Source organism: Siniperca chuatsi, linkage group LG7, assembly GCF_020085105.1.
Source record: "Siniperca chuatsi isolate FFG_IHB_CAS linkage group LG7, ASM2008510v1, whole genome shotgun sequence".
NCBI classification, from domain to species: Eukaryota; Metazoa; Chordata; class Actinopteri; order Centrarchiformes; family Sinipercidae; genus Siniperca; species Siniperca chuatsi.
In genome coordinates, this window is record NC_058048.1 from 24,557,016 (window position 1) to 24,582,653 (window position 25,638).

The following is a 25,638-nucleotide window of genomic DNA, read 5'->3' on the forward strand; positions in this document are numbered from 1 at the left end:
GAGGATGGAGCATCCCTGGAGCCTGGCCCTCTGCTGAGGAAACAAGGAGCGGAGACTTCCGTGCAAGCTGCAGGTATGAGGGGTTTATGGGTAATCAAAGCATTAGCAGAGAGACCTCTCTCTGGTCTGGCTTCATTTTAACTGGACGGTAGCCTGGGATACTCCAGAGAAGAGTCTGATCCTTACCAAAGGGCCTGCAGACAAAGCAGCTCACACCCGAATGCAAAGATTCCCATTCCTTATGTCCATAAGCCCCGTATCCTTCACCGTGATTCACTTCACAATTGACTGATCCCTACAGCTGGTATTCATCTTTGTATCTGTCACATCATATGCTATGTCATCAAGATGAGATCACTGCCTAGATTATAAAAAAGAGAAACATTATCTAGCCCTGGTTAACTACCTTTGAAAGTCTGCCTATTTTGGTAGCTTCATTATAGAAAGTGCTTTTGAATATAAGACAGTGAGAAGGACCCATGGCACAAGCTCATCTGCAGAAGCCATGTTAAAACCATTATATCCTCCAGTCGTTATAGTCATTATGCCTACAAGGCTACATAAGCCTTCTGCTGCTAAAGAGCATGAAAGTTCTCTGGAACATCTGAGTAAGGGTTCATTTTTTGGCTACCTTTAATGTCAGGTAGGCATGCTGTACATAACTCGCTGACAACATGGGACACTGTGGTCCCTATACTGTGCCACAGTGCCTTTTTAACTGAGCAGCTCCCAGAAGGATTTCTCTAGAATTTGCTGCACACATGTAGGTTTGAGTGTACATTCACTTTCATATTATCTTTATTGTAAATTATGTCAGTCAAACAATTAAAGTAGTAATTATGCCAATATGTTTTACCTTAAGTGTAGCTCTACTACTTACAATACAGCAGAATGTGAACAAAAAGTAACTCGACAAGCAAATTTGTTTAGATTTATATCTCCCTTTTAAGGTTTTATCATCACTGAAGCACAAGATGATTGTGATACATATTGCAGTGTATTGATGGGTTTATTAAATAAAGAAATACTTTGCCTAGCGCTGAGATTTTTGGCTTTCAGAATTCACTTTTTGCTTCGGTATCTCTGTTTCCCACTGTTTTGCAAGACTAAAAAATGGCAAAACAGTGCTACATTACATACATTGCATCATACATTACCAGCCTTTTGTGATGAAAGGTACACCTTAGATCATGTTCATTAGCTGGCAATTCCAAATCAACCAAACCAAATTTGGTCTTTTTCCATGCAGACAGGCATTTTCAGAAAAGAGATCTTTATGATTATAACGTTAACCAAACAATTGCCATCTTTCAGGTTAATTTAAAAGTCTGACCTGCTGCACTCTTGGTAACCAATTACTCAACCCTTTTACTCACTTGCCAAGGCCTGGTAAGATAAATAATTTACTTGCCAAGAATAATTTTGAAAGAATCTATCATGTTTTTGGTAGAACTACATCACTGGACCCCTCAGGTGGTCTATCAAATAAAATTTGTAATTCATCATAGTGTTTTGCATAGCCAGACCTCCATCGTGTCTAGAGAAATTCAAGCTCAACATTGGACTAGAAAAGGGTTGAGACAAACACTGTATCCCGATTCGAGGCCAAGCTCAAGGTTAATTTATTTGTCATTTTACAATACAGGGTTGCACAATGAAATGTGAGTTGTAGCCCCTTCATTCTACACGCACATAGAACATATTTACAAATACTTAAATTTTAATAGAATAAAATAAAATAAAAATTAAATTAAATAATATATACAGTTACTTATATACATATATACCTATACATGTATCCACTCAGAAAGTATGTACAATATGTGTAATGTCAGTGTAAAGTTCCATGTCATTTATTTATGGTGGAGTGCAGAGGATGAGTTTGAGTCTCACAGCCTGAGGAAAGAAGCTGCAACAGTGGATACTTCTGTATCGCTTGCCAGACGGCAGCAGGGTGAACAGGCTGTGGCTGGGGTGGGTATTGTCTTTTAGTATCCTTTGGACTCTGCGCAGGCACCTCACGTCACTATTTTCACTGATGCTCGGTAAATGGGTACCACTGTTTTTCTGGGCTGTTTTAATCACCCACTGCAAAACCCTCCTGTCTTGGGCCGTGCACAATCAGGATGCTTTCTATTGCTCTTCTGTAAAAGTTAACAAGAAATTTGCCTTCTTAGGTTTCCTTAAGAAATTCAGCCGTTTCTGAGCTTTTTTTTTTACCAGGGTGGAGATGTGTGATGACCGTGACAGGTTCTCTGTGATGCTGATTCCCAGGAACCTAAAACTGTTCACGTGCTCCACCATACTACATTCTAATTGTATACAAGTATGCACTATATACAACATGGTAAAGTAAATGGACTGTACTCGTATAGCGTCTTTCTAGTTTCCCGACCACTCAAAGTGCTTCACATACTACATATCACACACATACAAACACTGGTTGCAGAACTGCTCATCAACTAACTAATCATTCACACACACTCACACACAGACTGAAGGCACAGCCCTCGGGAACAATTTGGGGTTCAGTGTCTTGCCCAAGGACACTTTGACATGTATCGACATGATTGAACTGCCGGCCTTCCGATTGGTGGACGACCCGCTCTACCACTAAGCCACAGCCGCCCCATGTAAAGTACATTTTAAGACTTGCACCAATGGACGACTTGCACCAATGGCAATCAATCAAACTGTGACCTACTGTCAAATAAAATTTAAAAAGAGAAAACAAATAATTTTCCAAAGATTTAATACTTTTTTTCTCTGGTGTTGCTACTGATGAATAATATGCAAGAAGTCATGACAGTTACAAAGAAAAACACTAAAATCCTCTTCAGACATTCATAGGCTACTTTTGTTTTAGAGACACTTTGAAACTTGCATAAGGAAAATAAAATAACATGAGACTATCAGATGTTTACCAATGTGGTACCATCAGAAAAAGTAATCAAGTAATTCTGCAAGTTATACAGTTATACATTTTTGCTTACATAACTGAAACAAGCAGCACCTGAATATTAAAGTAACAAAAATTCTTCACAGATATGGCTGTCAGTAAAGAGCATGATGCTACCAGAGCAGCAATAACTCATTCACTTATTGTGTTGCAAGAAAAAGATAATATCACATCTATTCAGATATTCATGTGCTATACTGGTAACAAAAGGAAATCATTCAACAACGCATGGAATAAGTTGATAAGCATATTCTTTGATCAAAGTGTGGAACCAACTGTGGAATCAATATGAATAACAACACTTTTGTTCTCCTGCAGGTTTAAGGATTTCAAAGGATGGACCCTCTGTGAAAAAGCAGCTTTAAGCATGAACAGCAAGAACAGAGGTAGTTTAATGACCACATTAAAACAGAATACGAATGAGTGTGCTTTCAAAATTTTAAAGGGAAATTTTAGTATTTGTCAGCCTGGGTGCTATTTTCATATTCTTGCAGCCATACTTGCATGTGGTATTCATGCACACATGCTGATTTATTTACATTAGTGTGATGTTGTGGTTCACTTTTGATTTAGCTTGTGTGCATGCTACAGAAGTATTAGCAAATCCGAGAAAAGGTTTTCCTAGTTTCCAAACTGAAAAACATAATGACAATGTACACACCATTTAGTTTTTATTGACTTTCCATATACAATAAAGAGAGGATCCTGTTGTGGGTCATCTCTCTCTGCAGTTTGCCACAACTTGTGATCTGTGGCCCAATATGTGAAACTTGTCAGTGTCCATGTTTCCCAAACCTCTACAATGGACATGATGAATACAAAATTACCAAGACCAATAGTCATAATGGACAAAAATATGAGAAAAACGTGAAGGTTAACAAATACATGAATTTAAGCATTAAGTAAACCAAGATCAAGGATTTTCAGTATCATATAAGCATGACAGCACTGATAACTCTATAAGAGACACAGAGGTTCAGTGAAGAGAAAAGGGCAGCCTGGCACTGAAGATTGCATGTTAACAGAGCAGCCTCCTGTGTATCCACTTTGTGTTGACGGAAAAATGATAGATTTCATTTGGTTTACGCAGAGCCTTTAATTTAAGCTTTGAGTAATGACTTGGCTTATGTTCTCTTACTCATTTCATCTGAGTTCTGTTGTGTATATACTGGCCTGTGATCCTAGGTGCTTCGTTTGGGTCACAGCATTCATCTCATAACCTGAGTTTGCTATGACACTCAAGCTGAGTGTATCATCATCAGGCTGTTCAATTCAGCCAGCTCCACCCATATTTCCAGTCCATGGACAAAAAATACACACATGAATTCACCTCTTTGTGTGTGTGTAATTGCTCAGAATACCACAGCATTTAGGTTTCAGCTCCATAACCAGTCGGAGGCAGGCCATGGAGTGGACAAACAGCACTGGTCCAGTTTCAGCTCTGTTTCATCAGGCAGAAGGAGTGTTGTCTATAGCCTTGGGCAATATGAGAGTGATGCAATGAGTTCCCATGACAGGTGGGGTTGGATACTAAAAAATAATACTATTTAGTAACATTGGTGACATCCATGTATTCTAAAATGTGAATAAGTTCAAAAGTAATCTGACAAATTCAGTTTTTGTGAGAAAAGTTTAGATTCTTGCATGACTTTCTGCTGTTTGATGAAAAGTTCGTTGGTGTAAAACAAGTGATCATAGTTTTTAGTCTTTTTGACATTTTTGTTACATCATCATATCATTTGAGAGCCAGTATTAAATTTTAAACATAGAGGTTTTATGTACAACATGAAAACATTGTAGAAATAAACCCTGACTAGACATACAAATTTCTCAACTTTGCTGTTCTTATGTGTTACATGATCTGGGGAATAGAAATTGAGGGCAATTAGTTGAAACAGCCAAACAGACATTTCTAAAGTAGCAAAACCATGATATGTGCAGGGACAATAACAGTGAAGTAATAATAATTTAAGAATTTCTGTGAGAATGTTAGTTGGATATGCCTAAAGATAAAAAAATTTGAGATTTGGTGTGGTCAGTGTTACATGATGAATGACTTCTGAGCTGCAAAACATAATGTGAATGAGATCTTTTGGCAAAATAGACAAACGGGCGTTAGAGCACAAAAGCAATGGAAATAAGCCTGGCTCCATGTTAATGTTGTGCTAATTTGAATAAAGAAATATATGAATGGAATAAGGCTCATCTGAGAATTTAATGTGAAGCAACCAGTTTCTTTATGGTTTCCAGTGTGTTCTATTTCAAAGTCTTGTGTTTTGTCTTCATCTGTGCTGGAAAAGCTTCAGCAAGAGCATTAACTGGACGTATGGAAATGTGTCTCGGCTGCTTTCAATGAAAATAAGAGCATCTGTAAAGCCATTACTTCAAATAACTTGTTACACTGTAACCATATTTGTGGTATTGTGACTGTGTTACATCATATATCCAGTTCTAATGACAAAAAATGACACTTAATGGCTATCATTAAATCAAATATTGTTAATTTACCATGTTTTCTTAAGATTGGGACAATACTGGGACTGAACTGGCCTATTTTAGGCCCATATTTGTCCATTTATCTTATTGCCCCGGCACAATAGGGAGTTTTGAGTTGTACAGTTTATACAAGGTATAAGCCTATGTTACAGGGTAGTACTAGTGACTTTAGCTATATTTAGATTTTGCAGGTCTGGGATACCAGAGAAAATACTGTTGAGCCTTCATGATCATGTATTGTGCTTTGGCAAATGCCACGTCACTGCCTACATCTTTGTAAGCAGAATCATACAGCTTTCAAGATATCTATAGATTAATTGCACATAATACCTATTATTATTATTATTATTATATGATTAATTTTCATACATTACCATTATTCTGAGCTGAGAAAGATGTGACAGAGGAGACAATGTGTTCACATAAGTACTTTAATCAGGCACTTTGCTCAAAACATTTCTCTGGAGCCTAGAATATGAGTGAACATTTGGAGGAATTTCTCTTCTATGGCACCATTATACACAGTTTGGACAAACATGAAATGTAAGTGGCAGGTAACACTATTCAACACAAAACAATACAAACAACAACGTGTCTTCATTCTATCAAATAGGTAGTGTTCATGTATATTTGGCTATGGTCAAAATAACATCCTTGTAAATAATTTACCAAGCCTCTCAGCTTCTGAAGTCTACTTATATAATAAATATAATTACTGTAAAATGTTAGTGTTGCTTATGATAATGTTATCAAGGGTCTAAAACTGGGGATTAACAAAATACTTTTATAATAATTGGAAAAAGAGAGGAATCCACATTTAAGCCACGGCAGGGCTCTAGGTAATTATTAATGCAAATTTACACATGATTTTATTTTGTCAAGACTGCCAAAAACACAATTATGATCACAAATGTATTTATGATGTAGGCATCTGTGTAAAAGCATTATGTGAATTATGGCTGAACATGTACATGACATGGATTTCTTCTCATTTACTAGGAAACATTCCCTGGTGGTGTTTGAACATTCACGAATATATACTTTTTCATACTTCCATCATACCGCATGTAACATTTATTAGTATTACTTTTAATCCATTTAGTATTCTTTATAGTGCTATTGAAAAGAGGGGACAAATGTGGTCCAAAATAACATTCATTACAGTTTGTCAGTAAATCTATACAATAAATCTGGATAAAATTAGAAAAAACCTGCTGCATATTTCAGTGTCAGGATAGCACTGATTTAGAGCAAAGTAAGTAAGTATAAGTAATACTTCTTTAATATTTTACTGAGGAACATTACACAAGTAGACAAATGATCAAGATCTGCTTACATTCTCTGGAATAATTAGGCTGCTGATAGAGCAAACAATTTTACATTTACCACGTAGCTGCTCAATGTTCTCCCTCACATGAATTATTTTCACAATGCAAAATGAAAGCAGTAAGGCTCATTGTGAGAAATTAAAGCCAGGGCACCTGAAGGACAGGATCATTGGATGTCAAGTTCCATTTTCCTTTGCAGAAAATGAAGGGACGTATGTTGAGGACTAAGACAACTTTTCAGCATTTCACATTCATGATTACCTTTTGATGTGAGATCAAACAGTGGATCGGTAGAAAATCTGATCACACAATATTCTGACAGATGTTTCATTTATACAACCAAGAATGTCTCTTCCTCTATAAATATTTACAATAATCTGTTACAAAAATCCCAATTCATAAAGCATTAATGAAGACCTTCATTTAAAACCACAAGGTTAAGAATTACAAGAGATAAAACCAACTTACAGTACAAACAAGTATACAGTACAAGCAACAAATATACAAATATAGAAATATATTCTGAGGTTTTAGCAACCTTTTGACACTTTAATGCCAGTTCTTGATAGAAACCACATGAAAGTATAAAAATATAGGCGATGCTTTTGTACAAAATATTGACATCATGTATGAATCTCCATTTGAAATGTGCAAATTAACACCGATCAACAGAAGAATAAGGAGTTTCTTTCACAAACACACACACACACACAAAAGGCATTGTCCATTTCGGCCTCTTAGTCATGTAGTTTTTCTTCAGTAAGCACCACAACTTCAGCTATTTGGACTTCTTAGTGTAACCTTGTGTACTTGTTCTCTTTAGAAAGAGAATAGAAAAGAGAATAGCATTGACTCATTTCATGTTGCAGCCCCTGTGGTCATACAGTAGAACAAGTCTGGGACAGCAATGATTCAGTTTTTTACTCACCCTTAAGATTTGTCTTTTTAATTTAAATCCTCAGCTCTGCCTCCTCGCTGTGTTCCAAATTGTGTTCAGTTGTGCTGATCATTGATGCAGAGGGGCCTTGTGAGACACTGAAGGGTGTGATTGCAGGAGAACGTGCTGCCAGTGGTGAGAGAGAGGGGGAGAAACTTGGAGACATGGCGACTGAGGAGATGGATCCTTCAGTGCTGATGGGAGATCTTCGTAAAGAAGCCAAGTGGGGGAACGTCCTCCCCACGGCAGGCTTCGGAGGTACAGTTTTGGCCCCGGGGTGGGCCACAGAGGTTATAAGAGGCGGGGGGTCGATTCTTGACTCGGCCTTTGTTTTGTGATGAAATGACCTGCGAGGATGAGGAGGAGCTGTTTCATCTTTTAAACGTGCTATTTCAGTAAAAACGTTAGCTAAAGGTTGGAACTGGGGACACCAGTTTAGCAGGTAATCCCAGTTATAGCTGCCCCTCAGCTCCTCATCACTGGCCACGATGGCTGTAAGGGAGCCATCCACAGGAGGTTTTCCATCCTCTGGGAAAGTATAATCTTTAGGATGGGAGATGCTGAGTCCCCGTCCCACACCCACATACCCACCCCCCTCATCCCGGTAGACTGGCACCTGGCCAGCTAATAAAGAACCATTCAGACTGCCCAGTTTCTTCCCTTTGAACCAATCTATGGACGGCTCACAGGACACGTCTGATAGCTGATCTGCATCCTGCTGGATTCCAGAGTCTGGACCTCGGGCAGAGATGCGCTCCTGCATGGAAGAGGAAATACTTGATACTCGAGGGTATTCATTAATCATTCTGATCTCATCATCCTCTGCTGCCTCTGCCTCCGCAGAGCCACGCCCACTGGAGTGAGAGGGATCCAGGGATCCTCCACGAGTGTATGGACCCCCACTGCTGCCACTCTGATCAGCCGTGTATCCAGGAAGGGCCTGATGGTAAATCATTTCATTTGCTGTTATTTTTGTTTCCTCAAACTTGTGCAGCATGGTGCCGGACGCTGGTGTTCGTCCATGTGCTTTTTGCTCCTTCTTCTGACGTCTTAATTTAACAAAAAAAAGTGCCACAGCAATTATTATTAGTATGACTATGGTCCCAAGTGAAACTGCAATGACGCTGATAAGCAGCATATTCATGTCTGTGGTGAGACCAAAAGATGTATGAGTCACATCTATGGTAACTTTGGCCACTGCTATGCGGGATGCTTCCAGAGGGCTGTGAGCAGTCACGTCCAGTGTCATTAGACGCACCTCTCTTTTAGAGCGACTCACATGTCTACTGTAGCTGTCCATCTTTAAGGAAATTGCTCCCGTTGATTTATTGACTTCAAAATAAGGCGAACTGTCTGCTAGAGAGTAGAGGACAATGCCATCAACACCTCCATCTTCATCTCTGGCTTGTACTTTGCCAATGATCTGACCTTTCTTTGCTCCCTCAGGCACTTCGAATAAGAAATCTGAGGAGGTGAAAACAGGATCATATTCATCCTCCCCTGTAACATAAACCTGCACTGATACAGTAGCAGAATAGTTACCAGCATCCATGGCAACAGCCACAAAATGAAAGGAGTTTACCTTCTCAAAGTCAAAAGTAGAGCGAGTCCGTACTTCTCCTGAAGTTTGGTTGATGAGGAAGGCCTCTCTTCCCTCTTTAGAGTTGTCTAACATGTAGTACCTCAAATGTCCAAAAACACCTCTGTCATGGTCGATTGCATGCAACATGGTGACTAAGGCATTCTGGGGTTGGTTTTCCCTGATGCTCGCCGTTACTAGTTTGAGGGGAAAGAAGGGCCGGTTATCGTTGATGTCCTTGACTTCGATACTGACTGGGGCCAAAGCGTAGTGTCCTTGACCATCTGTGGCCTGGACAACAATCATATGGGACAACTGTCTCTCGCTGTCCAGAGGTCTCTGCAGCCTCAAGGCTCCAGTCCACTGGTCCACCTGGAAAAGGTCTGTCTCGTCCCCTGAGCTTATGGAGTACTGCACCTCTCCATTGGGAGCAGAGTCTGGATCTGTGGCAGATAGATGCAAGATCTCTGTCCCTGCTGCTGCACCTTCACTCAGTACCACACTGTACTCTGCTCGGCTGAAAGCTGGAGGGTTGTCATTGGCATCTGTAACACTGATGAGGATAGGAACGCTGGAGCTACGCTGAGGGATTCCGCGATCTGATACCACAACAGTCAGGTTATAACTTGGCACCGCTTCAAAGTCCAGCTCTTCCACCAGGATCAGGCTGCCGACTGACTGGAAGCCCTGCCCCTCCAAGAAGTGCACGCTGCTCTCAATCTGGAATGTATTACCTGAGTTGCCACTGGCAATGGCAAAATCAAAACCGCAGTTGTCCCGGGACAGGTCTCCGTCCACAGCTTCTAAGGTCAGAACAGTTGATCCAGGAAGTCCATCTTCAGACACAGTGGCTCTGTATTCTGACTGGTGGAAGATGGGGGAATTGTCGTTGACATCGGACACATGTACCTGGACAGTGGCAATGGATGAAAGGGATGGCGTGCCCTGGTCCCGCGCTTCAATTACCACCAGGATGGAGGGATTCTCAAAATCAAACTCTGTTTTTTGGTTGACGAACAGAGTACCTGTGAGGTTACAAAGAACATGGTCATAAAAAGAGCAACATTATTTTAATCTTCTGTCCAGAGCTCATTATATCAATTATCAAAGTCTTACTTTTTGTAAACACTGTAACAGGTTTGGGCATATGTTGTTGAAGGGAGCATTATTCGAGGCAAAGGAACTGCATTTGATAATAGGAGACAGAATAGCTTGAGGCAAAAAGAGCCCTCTTTTATAACACACTTATTTTTAGATGCTATCTCAAGCAAAACATCTGAGGCAAATAACATTAAATCTGGCTTCCAATGACTTTTAATGAACAAAATGATTAAATATTTTGCAATGCCTGTGCAAATATATCCAAAACCCAAATGTGCATCCAACTAGAGCCTTAGGGGATAACATTTTTTATGAAGGGTAATTAAGGGGAGCTCTGGATAGAAAAGGTCATAAACCCCCATAAATGTGCACACAGTAACCTTACCGTTGCTTGGGTCAATGTAGAAGATGCCCCTAGTTGATGACATTACTCTGTAGTTAATCTTCCCATTCTCCCCAAAGTCATAGTCAGTAGCTGTTACTGTGATGACCGCACTGCCTGCTGGGAGGTGCTCTGATACAGTCACCTGATGAGAAACACACAATATAGATATATGTACATCTATTACAGATACTTCAACAATTTAACAAACATGCTAATACGCTAAAAGGTGGGGAAGGTGTGAAAACAGGTATGGAAACAGGTGTGTGAAGGTAGCTGTACCTGATAGAAGTCTTGAGTAAAGGTGGGGGCATTATCGTTCACATCATCCACCAGCACAGTGAGGTTGGCCTCGCTTTGATGTTTAGAGTCGGATGATCGGACGGTCAGAGTGTACCATGTCCTTTCCTCATAGTCCAGAGGGCCAGTCAGAGACACCCCTCCTCCATAACGATGAATCCCAAACTTGCCTTGGCTGTTTGTATCCAGGTGTAGTGTGTAGGAGAGGGCTGGCCCTGAGTCCACGTCATTTCCTGTTACCTGGGTGATAACTGTGCCAATCAGAGTATCTGTATGTGTGTGATAATAAGATGGGGAGACAAGAGAAGAAGAGCAGACCTTTAGGTTGCCGCTGAAGTGAAGCACAGAGACTCTAAGTTAAAAAAAGTTGGGGTTTTTTTCCTTTATTAAGAAATATCCTGTTCTGGAAAGCCTTGATCTAATAGACAGGAAATGAACAGAGGAACCTGGCAATAGCTTGTTTCATAATAAGGTTAGACTTTTCTCACTGAGCCACGCTGAGTGAGCTGCCAGGGAGTGTGATTTTGATGAGGCTTTATGATAAGATCCCTGGACTAACTTCCACTGTGAAGCTGACTTACCCTCAGGCACTCGGATCTCCCGAGGCAGAGGAATCATGGGACTGTTGTCGTTGAGGTCAATGATGATCACAGTGAGGGTGGCAGAGCCAGCCAGCCGCGGGGTTCCCCGGTCTGTTGCTGTAACAACAAGCCTAGTGCCACAAAATGAATGTCAGTGTCTGAACTTTATACTTTTATGAACCTGGTTGCGTGTAATGTTTCAGCCGCCACCAAGATCGGCCTGTTTTTGTTTCAGAATGAGCAAAAAATGTAATACAAACCACAATTTTTTTTACATTACAAATCTGGAATTGAAAAATAACTAAATTTGTTTAAAATCTGATTTTTAAATGCCATCTGCAGGGCAAACATGATTTTTGTAAAATAACTTTGATAGGCTCTGGCGCATGATCATCAGCTCATTTGCATTTTCTTCCAATTTTTCTCTTTTCTTTCTATAACTGAAACCATTTTCTGAGCAGTCCTTTTTAAAAGAGGACCTAATTTAAAGTGCAGTTAATATTGTCTTCTTGGAGTAGGAAAATGTGGAAACTAGGAATTTAACTAAAAGTTTAAACCGATCTACTAAATCTATTTCTAAAATCTGGGTATTTTTAATGAAAATATGCACAAAAAACAGCTTTACCCTTAAAACAAGGAAAGTTATTTGTGAGAGCGAATGGACATTATCACAGTTACAAACATTACGCATACACGTGTCAAGGGCAGAGATGAGCTGAGGGGAACCACATGGCAGGATGTGATTACAGATAAAGGGAAAAAAGAGCAGAACTTACTTTGTTTGCGTCCAGATCTCTCTGTCCATTATAGCTGCAGTGGTGATGCTGCCGGTCAGTGGGTCTATCTTAAACAAGCCACTCATGGATGATGACCTGATAGCGTAGGTCACCTGACCATTTTGACCCTGGTCCAGGTCATCTGCAGCAACCTGAGAAAATGACCAACCCATTTTGGAAATGAAAATATAGAAATATTTGCAACAGCTGTTTCAGTGTAACATGAACTAGTGAGCAATATTAGACTTGGAAGTCAAGAGTTCTTAAAAATGGGCTATGGACCTGGCTTCATAGCACAAGTGATTCTATAGTATATTCAGTTGGGACACTGAGAACACATGCAATTGAATGCATTTCAGAGTCATTTTTCTACAGCCCTGAAACTATTCAGATTTCTTTTTTTATTCTACAATTTCACACTTAAACAACAGCCAACCATAATAAATGTATGGGGGAGAGGCTACTGCACCTGGATAATGGGAAAATCGTAGCCCTGTGCCTCTCTAATGTAGGCTACATAGTTCTGGAGTTGGAAGCGTGGCAAGTTGTCATTGACGTCCTGCAGGATTAAGTTGACAGCCATGTAGGTGCTGGAGGATGCTGTCTCAGCTTTCACCACAAGGCGGAGTTTCGGGGTCTCCTCAAAGTCTAGTCCTTCAGATTTCTGGACCCATATCTCACCTAATTGACAAAAATAACAATGAGTCACACTGTAGATTTGGAAAACATTGTTTTGTAGTGTATGCTGCCATCTCTGCACTTACCAGTGATGGAGTTTATTCCAAAAGATTGCATTCTGTTTCCACTGAAAATACTGTAGCTGATACCAGTTTGAGAGCCATCAGGGTACTGGGCCTGAGTCTGTGTTACTACTGTGCCTATAAGGTGAAAAACACACACTGTTGAAACATTTTACATCTGCTAATTACTTTCATTATACATTCACACATTTTATATCACTTTAACCTTTAGCAGCGTTCTCCTGCAGACTGACATCTCGAGCCGTACGAGAGAAGCGAATCCCACTGTAGCTCTGTTCCCTGATATAAATGATAACCACCCCCAGGGAAGATTGAGCCGGGTTGCCCTGGTCCATGGCTTGAACTATCAAAGTCCTCTGGCTTTGGGTCAGAGTCTGCAGTTTCTCTGTGGCCTGGATGTCTCCTGTCAGCGAGTTGATGGTGAAGCCCCTCACAGGGTTGGCAAAACGATAAAACACGGAGCCATTAGCCCCAAAGTCCTTGTCCTCCGCCCTCATGGTGGCCAGCACTCGGCGGCTGGACACGCTGTTGGCGGAGATGTTCACAATAAGTGGGTCCTGAATGAAGAAGGGAGCATTGTCGTTCACATCCTGAATGTAGACAATCACCTGAGCAGTGGAGTTACGTGGGTTTACAGGGGAGGAGTCAGTGGCACACACCTCAAAGGTGTAAGAGGCAGTTCTCTCCCTGTCTAGGGGTGCTGCTGTGATAATGCGGCCTGTGTTCTGGTCTATGATGAACATGCTCTGGGAGCCACTGCTCAGAAAGTACAGCACCTGGCTGTTGAGGCCCTGGTCCAGATCAATGGCCTTTACTTCCAGGACCAGTGAGCCAATGGGAACATCTTCCGAGACATCTGCAGTGTAGCTGCTGCTCTGAAACTGGGGGCTGTGATCGTTGATGTCCATAATGGTCACCTCCACTGTAGCAGTGCTGCTGAGGGCAGGGTGGCCCTGGTCCTGAGCTGTGACTGTTAGTGTGTACCCAGCCCTCTTCTCCCGATCCAGAGGCCTTGAAGTGGACAGCACACCTGACTGTCTGTCCAAGCGGAAGTCTCCAGATGGATCACCAGCTGCAAGGAGAGCAATGGCAAATGGTTATAAAAAGTTATAAAAGTTATAAAAATGCAAAATCATGGGAGCAGTTGAGCTGATCATTTAGAAACTGAATAGTACAATAAAACTAATTCTTACCAGTAATTTTGTAGTTCATCTCCCCACTATCTCCTGCATCCTGGTCAATGGCTCTCAGGGTAAACAGAGGCAATGCCTCCAGGTTTTCAGGCACCTCTATGCTGTAGTAGAGACGTCCAAAGAAAGGGGCGTTGTCATTCTCATCCAGCACTCTGATCCTCACTGTGGCTTTGGCATAGTTTGGGGGAAGGCCTCCATCTTTTGCATAAACTGTCAAAACAGGGGGGGAAAAGCATGCAACAGCATTAATGCTGATTTTTAATAGATGGTGAATTCCACATGACAAATTTGAAATTCAGAAAGTAACTCTTAATATTATGTAACTCAAAGCAGTCATTTTAGAGCATATTTTATCTGTGATGGTGTAGGACAGTACCTGTCACAGTGTAGTACTCCTGGAGCTCCCTGTCCAGCGACTTGGTGGTCGTTATTACACCTGTAACTGGGTTGATGCTGAAACTCTCCTCTGAAATACCACCATATGTCACCTGCCCATTGGTTCCTACAGAGAAACACACAGTGACTATGCTTTCATTCAAAAATGGATTGTAAAAAATTTAAACAAATAACAAAAACGTCACCAAAGCTCAGAAAGTTATTTCATTTGACCTGCAAATACTTGACAAAAAACACAATTTAGAAGGTATTTGGATTTCTCTTGTTAATAGCTTGTATACTTATTTGTTTGTTTGTCATTATTTTTGCTGTCTAAGCATTTGGCAGTGATGGCCCTCCCTCAAGTGTCTGGATGCCAGATTGCGTGCTAACAGAAAGCAGTCTGGCAACCTCACCTGTTTACTTCACTGATTGCTTTTGGAGAAAAAGTTTATAATCCTTCTGTTTTATGTGCTTCTGACTAAGTCCGGGGGAATGCACCCTTTCTGTACCCCACCCCCACCCTACTGTGTAGTCCACAATTAAAAACAACTGTTAATGTCTAATTTGAACATGTTAAAGCCTGTAACTCTGAGAAGATCGAGAAGAGTTACAGGCATTCTTGTTTGTCTTAATTGCTGAAGCAGCACAATTTGATATTCATTAACAAAAAACTCACACACATGTACATACAGCATGTCTTGGTTAAAACCAGGCTAAATTTGGTTGAAAAGTTTTTTACACATCTAGATTACATGTAACTACATATAATCAGCATTTCTCTGATTATATTTCAACATGTAGTTAGGCCCTGTTTCACATCAAAATATAGTAATTTAAATGATACTGAAACAATCGTTATATGTAACTTAGATGTCTAAAACAAACTTTCCAACCAAATTTCACCCAGTTTTAACCTAGCTGTATTTTGACCTGAAAATCAGTGCTCACTTGGAAAGCATTGTTGATTAAAAAAATATGATTACATGTACCAAAAATGCAGTAGCTAAATCAGTGCACATGGTATGTCTCACCTTGGTCCAGATCAGAGGCGGACACTGTCAGCACACTAGTTCCTGGAGGCTGGTTCTCAGAGATCTGGGCTTCATACTGGCTCTCCTCAAACCAGGGCACCTCATCGTTAACATCAATCACATGGACACACAGCAGCTGGCTGGAGGAGTGCTGGGGTATCCCATGATCCTCAGCGATTATTGTGAGGTTAAAGACGTCCTGCTCCTCACGGTCCAGAGGTTTGAAAATAGACAGAGAGCCTGTAGAGAGATGAATCAGGGGTGAAATGTGAGGAGAGATTTCCTGTGTGTGTGTGTGGGTGTGTGGGTGTGTGGGTGAGTGGGTGGGTGTACTTTATTACAGCCTGTTGCACAGAGGCATATACACACAACAACTACAGTATGAAAGCATGCTATCAAAGGCAATAAAATATACCACTTTCCACGGTTGTGTGTAGTCAAGTGATTTAAAAAGCAAGTGTGAAATGTTGCCGTGTGAGGGCCAAATCAGAGCTAATCTCCTCCACACACACAGCTTTGCCTACCTGAGTGCTACCACCACCACTGCTGTAACAGCCCAATGGTCTGGCCACAGTTTACGAGATTTTCCATTGGAGAATGCCGCAGCCATCAAGAAAGAAGCAGTAAACACATACTCTAGACACGCAACAGCCAGGCCTGCCGTGCTCCATAGAAATTAGGGGCACCCTTGCCTTTTCATTATCCTGCCCTAAGAGGGTAGAGCTTGCATTGATTCAATTTCAATTTCATGCTTTAAAATGAGCTGCAACTGTTAAAGAAAGAGAGGGCCAGGACTGTTTTGGTTTTAACTTTTTTCTGCGTGTTTTCGCTTTGTATCTTGCTAGGACTGAGATAACTTGCCCCTAAGCTTTTAATCTGGTAGGAATTACAGGCTGGAATATTTTCACCAAATTTGACTCCTCTGTGATCCTGCCGTATCCCTGGTCACAGATAACACATGGGTAGAAAAAAGACAGTGGAAAACAGGGGAAAGTTTTTATTTTGGATGTTTTCAATTCCAACATCTTAAGCCTATGTGAGGTTTGTGGCGCCAACACTTTGGACTGCAGTGTGAGGGTTAGCTGAGGTTGCTCAGACAACAAACACATCTTTCTTGTCTCGCATGCAGAAGTCATTTATCAACATTTGATGTGTTAATCCCTGAATGGTGTTGTCTTTTGCAAAGAAGCAATTCACCATATCACCAGTGCACTCTCCCTTTGCTCCAAAAGTGAAATTAATGACCTCCCCTCTGAAAATGAGTGATGAGAATGTTTCTCACTCTGTGACTTTATATATTCCTAATAATAGCTTGATAGTTCTCTCTATTGTGGTTAACTGTGATGCCAAAGTAATGAAAACAGTATGTAGAGATGGTTCCAGGTCTACGGTCACTGACCCCAAAACAGGAGCAAACCAGGTGCTCAGAGGATTAACTCTGTCATTATTCTAACAAATAACCAGTGTGTATGAAAACACTGCAAGGTGAGCACACATACTGGGCTGAAGCAGAAGTGGCATGCAAGACAGACCCTGAATGTTTCAATCCCCAAGCTGCTCCAGGGGGCATCCTGGTTGGCGACTTGAAGGGGAAGCCGGAGCCTACGTTGACACGTGTCTCAAACACCACAACAAAGCCCACAGGACCAAATAGCCCAAGGTCAGCGTTGACTAAGTGACAGTTTCAAGCACACAAACACATGTGTGCATGTCTGCATGCATACATGCCTACATGCCTACACACACACACACACACACACACACACACACACACACACACACACACACACACACACACACACACACACACACACACACACACACACACACACACACACACACACACACACACACACACACACACACACACACACACACACATGCTTACACATAAACACACGTAACTGATCCCTTCTCTAATGGTTCCCAGAAGCCTGAGCAGGAGGTTCTTTGGTCTTTCATGGGAATAGATCCACAATAACAGATGATGGGTTGTGTGTGTGTGTGTGTGTGTGTGTGCTTGTGCACGTGTGTGTTATATATCTGGCAGGCTGCTCTGTCTGTCTGGCCTCCAACTGAGAGAAATAAGTCATGAAAGGTGAAGCAAGAGTTACTTAGACGTAAGCAGAATATTACAAGAGTTTGTGTGTGTTTATAGAGGGTGAGGTTTGGTGATTGCGGTGGGGGGGCTGTGTGGAAGCACATGGAAAGGTGAGTACACATGCAATGCAAAGTCAAATTTAGAAGCGGCACAGATGCTTAAAAAGTGCACAAAAAGATCCAAACAGAGGTGAACAGTTGCCGATTCGCTTGTCTGCTTATATTTCAAAATATTTCAACTTGAGCAAAGGATTTGCAAGACACAGTAATGCTTAAGTACTGGGATTCCCAACAGGTGCTGGAAATATAAAGATAGAGGACAAGCTGAAAGTTTCAGTATTATCAATATAAAGAGACAGGAGCTGCTGTTTGCAAAAATTGATATCTGATGCTTGCATGTGCTATATTTATTTTGTATATGTATGCCTCCCTCCTTCCCAGAACCACATATGCATTGGCTGTTTGTGGCCAAAACATAAGACAAGGAAACAAGCTGGAATGAATATACATTGAAAGGTGTAATGTACTTATCCAAAATATAATTATTTTCTTCCAAAGAGTTCTCTCAGATGTAAGACTTACGCAATGCCATCACCAGACAGAACATAGATGATTCTGCAAAACCAAAAATTATGTTCGATGACATAATTTTAATTATCTATATCTGCACATGACAACTACAATATGGTTTGTGTTAGTAAAAGACTGTAGTTATGGTTAAAACACTAATTGTTGGGCATGATTAGATGCAAACAAGTCTTCTGCATGTAAGCATGTAAGACAGCTGTGCAACAAACCCATCCAGTACCCCAACCTTCATGCCCTTGCTTTGTGCCTTGCAACATAAAGCACACACTCCCTCCTGGGGTGGACTCACCAGTGTTAGGATTGAGGCTGAATGTTCCTCCAGTGTTGCCTGACTGGATGCTGTAAGTCACTCTGCCATTCTCCCCTTGGTCTGCATCTCTGGCCATGACATACAGTGCCACAAAGCCCACTGGCTGGTCCTCCATCACACTGACAGCAGTTGGTGAGCTGAACACTGGTGGATTGTCATTCTCATCGGTTACGTACACCCTTGCCGTGACAGAATCCCAGCGCCTCTGGCTGGCATCGTGGGCAGAGTCTGTTGCCTTTACAACCAGTATCAGATTGGAGGTGACCTCATGGTCCAGCTCCTGGCCCAAGGAGAGAACCCCAGTGGAGGGGTCGAGGGTTAGTAGGCCAGGGGTGTTTGGCCACTGGTGGAGAATGGAGTACCTCAGCTCGCTGTTGGGCCCACTGCCATCCTTATCTGTGGCCTGGAAAGTATAGACAGATGAGCCGGGCTCAGTGCTCTCAGAAATGACGATGGTGATGGGGTCCTCGGGGAATTGAGGGGCGTGGTCATTGCTGTCCTCTACATCAATGTCCAGGTGGACCAGGGTGCTGCTAGGAGGGGCCTGAGAGAAGTCATCCACCTCAATCTGCAGGGTGTAGCGTGAGTCTCGTTCATAGTCAAGAGGACAAGCCAGGTACACGTCTCCGGTCAGACGGTCCACAACAAAGGTCCCATCTCGGTCTGTACCCCCCACCACCATGTAGGTCACCTCCCCTTCCTCTGAGGTTTCTCTGTCACTGAGGCGGACTGAGCCAATAACAGAGCCAGGCTTGGCCTCCTCCACAGAGTTGAAGGATATGGAGTGGGAATTGATCTTAGAAGTAGGTCTGTTAGTGCTAAGAACCTGCAATGAGGAAAACACTGTATAAGTATTTGAGGACAGAGCTATATGATAGTGGATCTAATGCTTTATTTAGATGCCCGGAGGCAACTTAAGTTTACAATTTTCAATACAAAGAGTGAAAATATTTCACGGATTTTGGGCAAAGAAAAAACAGAGATTTTGTCCACTGTACTCACTTGTACTGTATGTGTTCACTGGGAATAAATGAAACCAGTTACAAGAGGTTTTTGTAGACTTAAATAACACGCCTGCTAACGTTAGTCACATTTAATCTGATACTCATGTCGCTGCCAGGAAAAATAATAGATGATAAAAGTAACACAATCAGAGGAGGAAATGGTGAGAGGGTTTGAATTTAGCACTGGGAAATATTCCTGCACTGTGTATAGCTTTACACTTCCTTTGATGAGCAGTTCAAGTGTCTTCAAAGACTACAGCATTATTACTTCTCTCATTCGTATGAAAAGAGCACCATAAGTGACATGACACATTGTTTTAATAAAACATGTTTTTTTCAAGCATGGACTAAGAAAAATTAAGCAACTGTAAAGAGGGAAGTGAGAGGGAGAGGTTGTGTTGATCAAATTTTCAGCTGCATTACTGACAATATTTTGTAAGCTGATGGGGTGATCTAGATACTCAGCATTGTACCATACTGCACAGTTCCCACAGTAAGTAGGCACTCAAAAAAAAAAATGCTGTCTTTGTTGTGAAATCTTACATGACAAACTGTAAATTGGTTCCACATTAGATGGAAAAGGAGTGTTCCAGAAATAAATTGGTATAGTCCCATCCTATCATTGATGGATTTAGAAAATCAGTCTGAAAAGATGATTAAAGGAAATTACAGAAATGCGTCAGCGGGCAAGAACAGCACTCCACTGTTTAATCCAATTAACTAATAATTATGACTTTAATTTTTTTGTTGTTGGAAAGGAGGAAAAACTGAACTGGCACTTACTGGAACTGTTTATATGGCAACTCTATTTTCCTGGAACCTATAAATCTACGTTCCTTCCAGGGTTCTTCCATTGTGTCCATTTTCTGTTCTATATTAAATATTAACTGAATTACCTTCAATGCTGTGTTTTACGTGAGTGTACAGCCCTGCTGCTCATTGCAAAAAGGGCTACTGTAGTAAAAAAGTGTTGAAGTCATTGAGTATGACCTTGATCAGAGCAGTCTACAGCTGGCCCTCATCACAAGCCAGCTGGGAGTATTTCATTCAGACCCACTTTTCCATTTCAGATAGAAATTTCCCTTTTGAAAAGTCACAGGGGAAGAAAAGGGAGGGGATGGGAGGGACGCTTGTCAGAAGTGAGGCTGATATGTCTGCAGTTAGTCTGAGAGGCCCAGAGACATGGATCCTCTCAGCCCCAACTCTATTCTTTGATATTAAATAGGTGAGTAGTGAGGGTGTTGTGCTGGCTGGGCTCCAATGAAAGTCTGACCTGAATGGTGAGGGAGCAGGAGGTGCTGCGAGGGGGCAGTCCTCTGTCAGTGGCTGTCACCGTCAGAGTGTACTCAGCCCGCTCCGAGTGGCTGAGAGGGGATGATGAACGCATCTCCCCAGTGTTTGGGTTCAAAGAGAAACGCTCAGCCCTGAGACCTGGGAGAGACAGACAGTCCAAACTTTAACTGGAGACGATGTACGTGGCAGAACAAAATACACAAACCCAACGAGTTAGTTGTAGCATTTTGTCAGCATTAAATCAAAGCCGTCTCCAGACATAAGTGATGGATGTTCCTAATAGACTCAACCATGGTGTCATATGCTTACAGTATTTACATACATGGATACCATATACCATAAAAGGATCTATTTTATTTATATAATACTTTTCTAAACATAATTACAAAGTATTTTACACCAAAACAACAAAGGAAAACAAACAAAAATAGTGAGACTGGAAAATAAATACATAAACAAAAAACCTCTAAAAATAGAATACATTTAAAAATGAGCAATAAAACTAAAATAATCCTACAACAATGCTTATAACATGGCCATGGAAAATACTTTCTTCTGATTGGGTGGCAATTGGCCCTTAAAGGTGTCCCAATATGCATTATTCCCTTCATCCATAATCAAGTAGCACATTTAGATACATATAATAAATCTTTCAATAATTATTTTGCACAGATTATTCCAGCAGGTACTGTACCTGACAAAGAGTAGAATACGGTGCCGTTCTCTCCTTCATCAGGGTCTTTGGCTTGCAGCGTGCCCAGTAAAACCCCAGAGGACTGACCTTCTGTCACCTATGGGTTAAAAAAACCAAATAGATGTCACCAAATACTTGAAAGACATTTAATTTTCTACTTGTCTGTGTTTCTGGCCTTGTGACCTCACCTGTATGATAAGATTTTTGCCCGACTGGTTGTGAGTGAAAGTGGGGTCATTGTCATTGTCATCCAGGACAGTGATGAAGGCTGTGCCTGTGGCGCTACGAGGTGGCGAACCTCCATCTTGAACCACCACCACCAGCTGGTAACTAGACTGCTGCTCTCTGTCTAGAGTAGTCCTTGTACTGATCTCACCTGGGGAGAGAAGTGGGTGGATGAGAGGGATTTTATGCCGAGGCACTAGTCCAGAGCACTGGAATAATGATGAGAGACTTAAGAGTCAGCAGGCTTTGATCAATGACACACAAGTAATAGACATGCAAAGTGTGCAGATGTACATGTACATGTGCACACACACTCTCTCACACACACACAAATAGAGGAATTTTGGAAGGTTGGCAGATGCTGCAGAGACTCATAACTCAGCCAGAAACTGATCACAAATCAGAGTCTGAGTTTCCACCCACAGACTCACAGGCTCAGCTGGTCAATTAGAGCCCAGCAAGATGCTTAGTGCTGCTGTCACCATCATCTGACTAATTTATGACAGTAGCAAAGAGGCAACTGTAGTTTCTCATCTTTGAGAGATTAATAAACATTGAGTTTTTTTTAACAAATAAATAAAAAAATGTTCAATGACACATAACAAAAAATGCTTCTTGTGGAATCATGATAGCTTGTTTTTCAGGATCTTTGAGCTCATGTAGAAAGGAATTACTTGTCCGTTTACTTCAGTTCAGTTTTAGCTAAATCTACAGAAAAATAAAACAGAAGTAATAAAACTGAGCATTTTGAATTTTGGGGTCAGGTATGCTCCAGTATTGTATGAAGGCAGATATTCCACATAGTCTAGAAGACATCCAAAATTCAACAAATAATATCAGCAGTGCAGCCTTTCTTTTCTTGTGCTAGCTCCTGTGTAAACAACAGCTTTATTAAAGCATGACATTACAGTCAGCTAACTGCTTTTTTTCATTCTTGCCTGCTCTGTTCTTTAAGCATCTCTTTCTTCAACATCTCCAAAGACATCTTTACATATGTAGTTTTTTGCATAAATACACAGATTTTGTTTGGTTGTCTAATGAAGTAAACCTAAGCAATTCAATCCAATAGACCAGCTGTGATTGCTGCTGTGATTAATCTTAGTACATCACATTTCAATTAACCTGTATGGGAGTTTATCTGGAAATGGCGGTCAGGGTGAAGGAAGCGGTAGTTGAGGCGTCCATTGGGGCCACTGTCTCGGTCTGTGGCCGACACATGACCAAAGCCTGTTCCTGCAGGTAGGTTTTCTCTTACAGCCATGAAGACCCTCTCCTGTGTGAGTCGAGGAGAGTTGTCATTCTCATCAGTCACCGATATCCGCACTGTGGCACTGCTCGTCTTTTTCAAATGTCCATGACCTTGGCTGGCCAGCACTGTTAGAAGATACATGTCCTTGACTTCTCTGTCTAGGGCACTCTTCACAAACAGCCAGCCACTGTCTGCAGCAATGCCAAACCCTGCAGCATCTCCATCTGGACGCAGGTGATATGCCAGGGGACTGAAGTAACCTGAGCCAGGGGTTTCTCTGTTCAGAGCCCTGACCTGCAGGAAGCGTGTGTTTATTGGAGTCCCTTCTTTTAGCTCCACACGGTAGGTGAGGGTATCGAACACAGGTCCCTGGTCGTTCTCTGCCTGGACATGGACCACAAGCACGAAGGTGGCACTAAGCTGGGGTACTCCACTATCCTTGGCAATCACCAGGAGGTCATAACGGGGGGCACTCTCAAAGTTGAGGCTCCCTACCAATCGTACTTCTCCACAGCTGCGCTCTATGGTGAAGGTCCTCTGGATTCCACTTGGAGAAGAAAGATCAAAGGTGAGCTGTCCATTGACTCCAGAGTCTCTGTCCTCAGCTTGGACCCGATACACCACTGAGCCCATTTCTGTATGCTCTGGCAGCAGCAGGGACTCCGAGGACGAGGGCAGAAAAACAGGCGGATTATCGTTGATGTCTGCGATGGTAATGTGGACACGGGTCTGACCAAAGGCAGGAGGGTTGCCACTGCGGGCCTGCACCTCCAAATCCAGAGCTGACTGGGATTCATGATCCAGGGGCAGACTGGTCCTTAGGGCCCCAGTCTCAGGATCCACTGTAAAGTAGCCTCCAGGGTCCCCAGAGCTAATGGTGTAGGAGATATCTCTAGGGGTGCCTGGAAAGAGAGAAAGATCACAAAAACCAGAGACATGTCACCATAGCCCAGGAGGCTGTGCTAAAAGCACTGAAGTAACAGTATATTCCGAAGATGTCATTTTTCAATCGTGACTGTAGTAGAGCTCTAAAAACTCAGAAAATGAATATATAAACAAAGTTGTGAAATAGAATTTTTGATTGATGTTATTTCAGAGTTGGGTGTGTATAGTGGCCCAACGCCAATTTGTATAAGTGGTACAGGGAGCAGAAAAGACAGGCTTTTCAGTGCGATCCAGTGTGACTGATAAATGTATATTGAAATGTTCAATATGGGCTGTGGGACTCAAATTTGGGTGTCTGTAAGTGAGTGAGTGAGTGAGTGGGTAAGTGACAAAGAAGAAGAGAGAACATGTGTTTGTGGTCCCCACCTGTCTTACTGCTGGCCTGGACAATACCTACGACAGTCCCCCGCAATACGTCCTCTGATACAGTAAAGTAGTACTGAGACTGTTCAAACACAGGTGGCGCCACCAGCCCCGCCACCACGCTAATGTTGACTCTGGCATTGACAAGGGCAACCAGACCACCACCATCCTGCGCAGAGATGACCATGGGAATGACAGAGTTGGCCTTCCCATAGACAGACCGAGACAAGGAGATCACACCTACAAAAACAAAGCCACAGACAAGGCTCAAACAGGCTATTTTTACGTCACACAATATTAAATAAATCATGCGAGACAATAATGTGATGGAATTGCAGGATGAAATTGCAGGACAAAATCAATCAGCTCCTTAAACAATTGAAATCTTGAAAACACAGTAAAGCATATGCAGGAAATAGAAAACTACTTGTGCCAACCTGTGTCTTTGTTGAGCGTAAAGTAAGGGGAGGCCCCTCCAGGTACTGTTTTGTATGTAATTCTGCCATTCTCGCCTGAGTCTGGGTCATAGGCTGTCACTCTGACAACAGATGTCCCAGGGGCGCTCTGCGTGCTCAAACTGACAGCATAGCTGACTGGGTAAAAGGCGGGTCTGTTATCATTAATGTCAACCAGATCTACCTTCACATAGGCTACTGAGCTCAGTCCACCCTGCAGAGGAAACAAAAAGCTCTTTGTTATACCTTCACTTACATTAAATCATGAACAGAAAAAACACACCTGAAAGCGGGATTTAGGCCACATTAATGGTGCAAGTAAAAACCAGCAGTAAACTCTGTTAAAATTTCAATGTATAGCAAAGCCTCTAAAATATAGTCCCAGTAGGTTCATGCAGATACAGATTGATAGCTTCCCTTGGGAAAGAGCAATATGTCATGACCCATAGAGGGTGAGAGGGCTCGCCACAACCAAACAATCTGTTTCATAGGCTTTTCATTTGCAGAAAATACAGTGCAGGCTTTTCATTTGGTCCAGGTGGCAGAAACGAGGGAGGGAGCAGTCCAACTTGTTAAAATATTACTGCCTGACAGTTGAGGCATTTCTACA

The 25,638-nt window shown here is 41.9% G+C and overlaps 1 protein-coding gene across 1 annotated transcript in view; it reads right to left on the minus strand.

Moving 5' to 3' along the window:
- Window positions 1–5,870: 5,870 nt before the first annotated feature.
- Window positions 5,871–25,638, minus strand: part of LOC122879021 (protocadherin-16-like) — an 83,514-nt gene continuing 63,746 nt past the window's right edge. Inside the window, exons 4-21 of the mRNA XM_044202639.1 lie at window positions 25,011–25,242; window positions 24,577–24,813; window positions 23,139–24,167; window positions 21,980–22,167; window positions 21,792–21,888; window positions 21,078–21,235; window positions 18,780–19,626; window positions 15,803–16,042; window positions 14,770–14,895; window positions 14,394–14,603; window positions 13,406–14,272; window positions 13,204–13,317; window positions 12,909–13,120; window positions 12,440–12,591; window positions 11,664–11,794; window positions 11,065–11,351; window positions 10,786–10,927; window positions 5,871–10,324 (exon numbers count right to left, since the gene is read on the minus strand). Coding sequence (XP_044058574.1) covers window positions 7,734–10,324; window positions 10,786–10,927; window positions 11,065–11,351; window positions 11,664–11,794; window positions 12,440–12,591; window positions 12,909–13,120; window positions 13,204–13,317; window positions 13,406–14,272; window positions 14,394–14,603; window positions 14,770–14,895; window positions 15,803–16,042; window positions 18,780–19,626; window positions 21,078–21,235; window positions 21,792–21,888; window positions 21,980–22,167; window positions 23,139–24,167; window positions 24,577–24,813; window positions 25,011–25,242 — 7,860 coding nt within the window. The 3' untranslated portion in view covers window positions 5,871–7,733. The remainder of the gene's footprint in view (window positions 10,325–10,785; window positions 10,928–11,064; window positions 11,352–11,663; window positions 11,795–12,439; window positions 12,592–12,908; window positions 13,121–13,203; window positions 13,318–13,405; window positions 14,273–14,393; window positions 14,604–14,769; window positions 14,896–15,802; window positions 16,043–18,779; window positions 19,627–21,077; window positions 21,236–21,791; window positions 21,889–21,979; window positions 22,168–23,138; window positions 24,168–24,576; window positions 24,814–25,010; window positions 25,243–25,638) is intronic.